Source organism: Sinocyclocheilus anshuiensis, unplaced genomic scaffold (genome assembly GCF_001515605.1).
Source record: "Sinocyclocheilus anshuiensis isolate Anshui unplaced genomic scaffold, SAMN03320099.WGS_v1.1 scaffold190, whole genome shotgun sequence".
NCBI lineage: Eukaryota > Metazoa > Chordata > Actinopteri > Cypriniformes > Cyprinidae > Sinocyclocheilus > Sinocyclocheilus anshuiensis.
In genome coordinates this window covers 630,950-638,859 of record NW_015547663.1, presented here as the reverse complement: position 1 = coordinate 638,859, position 7,910 = coordinate 630,950, and the positions used below count along the sequence as shown (strand labels likewise).

Genomic DNA, 7,910 nt, shown 5'->3' with positions numbered 1-7,910 from the left:
TTGTAACCCTCCAAAGAGAAAGGAAAACTTGAAATCGCATCATATGACCCCTTTAAATGTTTTTGAAAGAAGTCTCTTATGCTAACTATTTTCTATTTAAAAAATATTTTAAAACATAATTTATTCCTGTGATGGCAAACTTTTTAGCTTTCATTCTAATATGCTAATTTGATTCTCATTATTTTAATCAATTATTACTGGTGCTCAACTATTAATAATAGTTCTTATTATCAGTGTTAAAAATATAAAATATTTTTAAAATATAAAAAGGAAATTCAGGATAATTTGATGAATACAATGTTCAAAAGCACAGCATTTATTTGAACTACAAAATGTTTGTAACATAAAAATGTGTTTACTCTTACTTTTAAACAATTGAATGTGTTCATAATGAATAAAAGTATTATTATTTTTTAAACTTTACTTAACCCAAACGTGGCATGGTATCATGGTTTCCACAAAAATATATATGCAAGTATTAAAAACTGTTGTCAACATGAATAATAATAAGAAACTTTTCTTGAGCACCAAATTGTTACTCTCAACTAAGCTAGCGTAACATCACAGGAATAAATAACATTTTAAAACCTTTTACAGTAGAAAAAAGTTATTTGAAACTGTAATAAAATTTCACAGTGTTTTTACTGTATTTTTGATTAAATAAATGCAGCCTTGATGAGCATAAGAGACTTCTTTAAAAAACATTACAATTCAAACGTAGTGTATATTGTTTAACTAATTTATAAATTAACAGTTTTATCATTTAATTGTTGAGTGGTAAAGGCTAATAATAATATATTTTTTAAGGATGGAGAATGAAGAAGCCTCAGATAAGGTACTGGACTCTGTAGCACATTCACTGAAGAGCTACCCCTTCTCCTATCAGGGAGCTCGTATCATTTCAGGCCAAGAAGAGGGAGCTTTCGGATGGATTACAGTCAATTACCTGAGCAAAAACTTGAGAAAGGTATGGTGGTTTTTAACCTGGATTTAGCAATGTTTCACATTTGTCATTTTGATTTGTAATTTTTAACCCAAAGTCCTTTTTCACTGAATTGCAGTGCTGAATATATACAGTGTACAATTCATATCTAGTATAAGAATGATTATTGAAACAGTTTCCGTGTGAAAAGGCCAATTGTCAAATGTGTTTATCATGCAGCCCACAGGGACGCTTGGAGCTCTGGACCTGGGTGGAGCGTCTACTCAGATAACCTTCGTACCTCAACAGAATATTGAATCATATGACAATTCTATCGACTTCAGGCTGTACGGAAACGATTATCACCTGTACACCCACAGCTTTCTCTGTTATGGGCAGGACCAAGCTCTCAAGCTTTCTATGGGCAAGAAATTAGAGTCAACACTTAAAGCTGACGAGGTATGCTTGTCATTGCAGTTGAAGCTGTACAGACCAGGGGTCTATGGGAATTTATACTTATTCTATACAATAAAGTGGTGCATTGAAGCAATATTGCACTGAAAAAAAACTGTGCAGTTTTCACTTCTAGTAAATATCACAAATAATTACAAAGAATAAGCAAGTAACACTAAATTAAATGTGAACATTTAAAGTAGAAAGACTGAAATACTATTTTTTGTTTGTAAAACCTATAATCAATTTCTCTTTATTTACAACTTTTTGCCTTGTGTGTATAGTAGTATATTAATGCATTTACTGCACATACTTTATGATGCATACTTTGCAAAGCAAATCAAATATTATTATTGCTGTCATTGTTAAATTTGACAGACATTATTTGTTAGGAACAATAATTTAGCTTCTTGTAGCTTTGATTCAATTTAACTATTGTATTTTTATTTAATTCATATCTAAAGATATAGACCACACTTGACTCTTATACAATTGTATCTTATATTTTTAAATGTTTTTTTTTCTTCCCTAAGACAGACCCCACTGAGTTAAGAGATCCTTGCTTTCACCCTGGATATAACTTCACCAGGACCGTTCCAAATGTCTTCAATACACCCTGTATGAAAGAAATGAAACTGGCAAATGAAACCTTCTTCCATGTAGGGCTTGGGAATTGGTCTCAGTGCCAACAATCAATCAGAAAAGTTTTTAATACCATCAATTGTCCTTACTCAAGATGCTCTTTCAATGGTGTTTTCCAGCCTTCTGTCTATGGAGATTTTGGGGTAAGAAACAATGTACATAGTTTATTTGAAAGAATTTGAATGGCTGGTTGCAAGTCGTAACTAGTGATAATAAGTATGCCATTTGACTCTCTAGGCCTTTTCAGCTTTCTTCTTTGTGATGGACTTTTTGAATCTGACAAGTGATAATTTAGCCACTACAAAGCAGAAGCTAGCAGCGTACTGTTCTACACCATGGAAAAAGGTAAAATGCTTTATTAACTGTCTTTGAAGGATGTTTAAAATGGTTGCACCTTTGTTGGAACATGATGTCTAAATTATACTTTTTTTACTTGTGTAGATTGTAGAAAATCATCCCAACATAAAAGAGAAGTACCTTTCAGAATACTGCTTCTCAGCAACCTACATTCTCACTCTTCTGGAAGACGGATACAAATTCACCTCCAACAACTGGAAAGACATCAGGTTCATTAAGAAGGTAAGCATGGTGTAATTAAAAATGTTACATTATTTCTCATTAAAAGTATTCAGACAGGTTAGACGTTAGATTTTATGTAGGTTAAAAATAAAGTGATAAAGCAATATATATTGTTCAAAATGAAGTATTGAGAAACTTTTATTTTGGGGCCAATGAATATGGAAAATTACTGAGATTATTGTGTCAACCTCTTTCTATGTGCAGATAGGAGACAGTGATGCAGGCTGGACATTAGGTTACATGCTTAACCTGACCAACATGATCCCCGCTGAAGCTCCAGACACATCGCTGATGCCTTATGGGGGATATGTCACATTTATGTTCCTCTTCTCACTTCTAATACTTGTTCTTCTTCTTCTGGTCTATTTCTATTTCCGTCGGTCCACTAGAACAGCTCAGAAAGACATCATTTAAATAGGGATATTATTCTTTGGTATCTATATATTGAATGTTTATTTCTGCAGAACAACATTTCGATAAATCCAAAAGGTTTTACATTTTAAATAATTTGGAAATCATACCTCATGTGAAGGATAAACAGGTTTTTGGAAAGAGATGGGTTACAGGTTCAACTGCAGCTGAAGGGACATCAGACTCTGTGTTTTTGTGACCACTTAAAGTCTTCTTTAAAAGTCACTAGTACAGGTTTTAGCTTTTGGGGTCTGGGTTAAAGGGGGTTGTTGAGCTTCCTTAAAAGGAAATGTGCACTGACATTCAATATATCATGTGCTTTTTAGTCTTTTATGAAGCTTCCCGTTTTATGTATAGAAAAGCACATCTTCTTGATGCCAGTATCTTTTATTTTTTTTACTTATTGTAAAGAATGTCTGTGAGGGTCAAAAGTCTCTAATTGTATAATTTTTTTGCATTATGGTCATATGAAAATCACTGGATATCATTGTTTAAACATTGCTTTCCACATAGCACATTTGTTTTTAATTAATTGCAAAAGGGGAGTCTGTCATTGCGTGCTTTTTTTTCTTTCTGTGCATACTGATTCTTGCTTTGTATTGCAATCATTTTTTAATACCCCAATGTAACAGGAGAGTTAAAATAATCCTTTGTCCTAAAAAACATTGTCTGTTTCTATAAGGCACATTCTGTATATGAAACCTCTGTGTATGGCTCTGAAGTGATTTGTAAAATTATGTGAAATTGTTTTTATATATTTAAACAAAACCTGTAGCAAATTTCTATTAAAATTACAAATGACTGATTGTGTATGTTTTATTTATAAAACATAAATGCATGGGTATTTGAATGAAGTCTCTTATGCTCAGCAAGGCTGTATTTGTTTGATCAAAAATACAGTAAAAGAGTAATCATATGGAATATTATTATCATTTAAAATGTCATTTATTTTTGTGATGGCAAAGCTGAATTCTCAGCAGCCATTATGTCAGTCTTTAGTGTCACATGATCCTTCAGAAATCATAAAATATGCTAATTTTTTTGCAAGTAACATTTCAAAAATGCAAACTGTTGTGCTGCATAACATTTTTGTGGAAACAGTTACTTTCAGGGTTCTTTGATTAGAAAGTTCAAAAGAACAGATTTTATTTGATATTTTATATATTTTATGTAATGTGTCCTTGGTGATTAATAGTTTTTATTTTTTAAATGGTAATTTTTAAATATGGGTGTGTATATATGTACATCTATCTATCTTTCTATCTATCTATCTATATTACGGAATGCTACAATACGCATAGGATATACATTCATTCTTTATTATTGCTATTAAGAAGTAACAAAAATCCTTACAAAGGTTTACATTAAGCCTTAATTCCACAGGAATATATGAACCAAGTATTGCCACTGATAGAGATATAATGCAAGATATTATTCTAAGGAATCTATGGGTGTAGCCTTTCTGATTATATGAGGCCATAACACTGTCAAAAACATATGCAGAGTATAGAGAACCAGTGTGAGATTACAGCTCATATCAGAAGTATTATGTTATGCTGAAGAGTGTGACAATGTGTCAGCAGCGGAGATACTGGCAATATACAAAGGTACTTCATTCAACACATGAAGCGACAATGAAATATACAAATCTACACATTTCCAAACTCTCCCACAGTGGCACTTTAAAATGAAACACAAACTTGCTCATCATTAACTCAACAACTGTGTAACAGGTGAACCAATCGAATCCTAACGCTTTGCATAGAATTATCTTCTGATCTATAGCACCCTCCTTTATGGGTCTCTAGCAACTTTCATCTATCTAATCAGTTATTGATGTGCAGTACATCTAAATTGCCTCATAAATGTGGAAGAGAGTAATTTGGTGCCTGTCGGGAGCTTTTGGAATGAATAAAATGCAGAGTCAGTGGTTGCTGGGAGTAGTTTTGGAGTTGCAGTTCTTGGCCTCTCTCGGCCTGATGTGAAGCGTTTCTGAGTGTTTGTCTCTGGCGCTCTCTTGTGGCTCTTCTCGGTTGTACAGCATTGATCGTAACTGTGGCAGACACTGGTCCCAGTCCTCAGGCAGTAAGAGCAAAAGGAAGCCCAAACAAATGATGGACACTGCAATGATGCGTACACTGTTGAGCTGGATCTCACACATGTAGCGATCTATGACTGGAGTATGAAAGATTTTTGGTGGTCACTCAGGTATTACAGTTCAACATGTTGAAACTCCAAGATGCTAATGTAATCAGGGCTATCTAGAACATTCAAATTATATGAACTCTTTTGATATTTACACTACAATTTTTTTTTTAAAGAATTTAATACTTCATACTCAGCCAGGATGCATTAAATTGATCAAAAGTGACAGTAGCAACATTTATGTTATAAAATATTTCTATTTCAAATAAATTCTAATTATCAAAGAATCATGAGAAAATAGGTTTGTTGGTTTCCACAAAAATATGAGGCAGCACAACCGATTTCAACACTGTTAATAAGAAGAAATGTTTCATGAGCACCAAATTATCATAATTAGAATGATTTTTTTTACAGGTCATGTGACACTGAAGACTGGCTTAATGGCTGCTGGAAATTCAGCTTCGAGATCACAGGAATAAATTAAATTTTAAAATATATTAAAAGGCAAAATGGTTATCTTAATTGTTACTAATATTAATAATTAATTGTACTAATATTTGACAATATTACTGTTACTGTATTTTTGATCAAATAAATGCAGCCTTGGTTTGCATAGGAGACATCTCTCATTTTACTGAGCCAAGATTTATAACAGTAGTTTATATTATGGGGTAAAGGAGTAAAATAATAATTAAAAAGTCATTTACTCAAAAATAATTTACTCCTCCTCATGTTGTTCCAGACCTGTATGGCTTGCTTTCTTCCGTGAAACACAAAAGGAAATGTTTAACAGAATGTTGACGCTGACATTTTTCATACAATGGAAGTAAATGGTGATCAAGGGTTGTCAAACTCCCAGAATATCACACACACACAAGTTTGACGACCCCTGGTCAATATTTACATTCAGTGTATAGAAAAGAGCAGAGTTAACATAATGCCTAACATCACCTTTTGTGGATTACAGAAGAAATACGAATTTCTAACAACATAACAACATAAATCTTTACAAAAAAAAAAACAAGTGGCTCTATTATGACTCACCAGCATTGAGAGGCACACTGAGGACGACGCCCAGAGAAATCAGAGTAGGAAGTGTTATCAGAACACCAAAATTCAAGAGGAAGTTGAACACTAAAAGAGCAGCCAAAGAAAAGAGTCAGATGTTAAACATATTAATGGTGGATTTGTTTATTACAAACACACAGCTTTTCACTTCAGGAGATGTTAACTGATAGACTGGATTCGTGTGGATTACTTGTGGATTATTGCGATATTTTATCAGTTGCTTGAACTCTCATTCTCATGGCACACATTCAATCGGTGTAGATAAGAGAAGTTTGTATCCTCTTACCCAGCAGAAGAGCGGACATGCCACAGATGCTTGGCCATGGCAAATCTCGAGGTGAAACAAAGTCCTCGGCCCCCATGAGAAGCAGGATCAGAGGTACAGCGCTAATGAAGACCAAATTAGCTCCACCGAGGACAGTGAGATACACAGCTGCTTCACCCAGCTTTGCACTACCCAGAACAAGCTTAAACAGAACCTGAAAAAACATATTTACCCTTACAGATTTCTCTACAGTATGTAAAGCACTTTGAATTACCATTGTGTATGAAATGTGCTATATAAATAAACTTGCCTTGCCTTGCCTTACAGACAAAGAGTATAAAATAATTACATGTTCATTTTAAACATCACTGAAATAGCAGGTCATTGGTGTATGAAAGTCTAAAATGTGTTTGTTGTGCTTTGTAATCCCATCTTACTTTGTATATAGCTGCTGTTGATGCAGAACCAACCACAAGGGAGATGCCTATCACAGAATAGCTGTGGAAACCATCGGCATATGTCAACATAACAATGCCCCCAATGGCTAAAATGGCTGCCACAATCTGTGATTAGATAGAACAAAGTACATTATGATAAAAAGTTAATCGCAACTAAGCATAATTAAAGCTTTTTATAGATCAATTTATATATCATAGACTCACCCGCACTCCCATAAAGCGATCCCGCAGGACAATCCAGGATATTAGGAAGACAAAGGCACGACTACAGCAGAAAAGGGCACAGGCATCAGTGGCAGGGATTCTGCGAAGGCCTTGCAGGTACAGGTAGCTGGTGAGAGTCCACAGCACTCCAAAAGGAGCCACGCGAGAGAGCAGCATCCTCAGTGACAGCACGTCATCTCCCAAGAACTGACAACACTCTCTGTCGTGAATCCACACACATGCAAATAATGTATCACACCATAATTTATCATATCGGCATTTCCAATACACATTTATGTAACAGTGTGTGCCAAATGTTTGGACACACCTGAATGACTGGAAGATTCTATTGATCTTAAAGATGTTTGAGCTAAAGTCTAGTTCTTAATTTTCTAATTAATTAAATAGTCTATTGCAAATTATTTTGTAGATTAGCAAAAAAAAAATGTAAACAATTTTTTTCCCTTAGAAATAAAATACACTGATGAGCGCAATAAGATGTGCACATTGAGACATGGAACTTATTAATAAAGTAAATAGGTTTTGATTTTATGATGACTTTACAAAGAAGAACTAGTAACTAGATGAACATTACAAAACCAGCTATCCAATTAGGGAAACCCTGCTTTCATTAAATTACACTGACTTACAAAAGTGCTGCTCAGTTAACCTTCAAAAATCTTTTGTGCTGAACTCACAAAAGACGAAAAAATGCCATGGGACATTGTTAAGAAAATTAGGTTAGTGTCAAGTCATCTATCTA

General features: G+C 34.0%; 2 protein-coding genes across 3 annotated transcripts in view; one reads left to right on the top strand and one right to left on the bottom strand.

The window, feature by feature from the left end:
- Positions 1–3,775, top strand: part of LOC107702455 (ectonucleoside triphosphate diphosphohydrolase 1-like) — a 29,111-nt gene extending 25,336 nt beyond the window's left edge. For both annotated transcript variants that reach the window (XM_016504782.1, XM_016504783.1), the window contains exons 5-10: positions 808–967; positions 1,163–1,381; positions 1,909–2,160; positions 2,255–2,362; positions 2,459–2,596; positions 2,801–3,775. In XM_016504782.1, the coding sequence (XP_016360268.1) occupies positions 808–967; positions 1,163–1,381; positions 1,909–2,160; positions 2,255–2,362; positions 2,459–2,596; positions 2,801–3,010 (1,087 nt within the window). In that variant the 3' untranslated portion in view covers positions 3,011–3,775. The remainder of the gene's footprint in view (positions 1–807; positions 968–1,162; positions 1,382–1,908; positions 2,161–2,254; positions 2,363–2,458; positions 2,597–2,800) is intronic.
- A 640-nt stretch (positions 3,776–4,415) lies between these two features.
- LOC107702433 (putative thiamine transporter SLC35F3) overlaps positions 4,416–7,910 on the bottom strand; it is a 13,262-nt gene continuing 9,767 nt past the window's right edge. Inside the window, exons 7-8 of the mRNA XM_016504756.1 lie at positions 6,197–6,286; positions 4,416–5,182 (exon numbers count right to left, since the gene is read on the bottom strand). Coding sequence (XP_016360242.1) covers positions 4,932–5,182; positions 6,197–6,286 — 341 coding nt within the window. The 3' untranslated portion in view covers positions 4,416–4,931. The remainder of the gene's footprint in view (positions 5,183–6,196; positions 6,287–7,910) is intronic.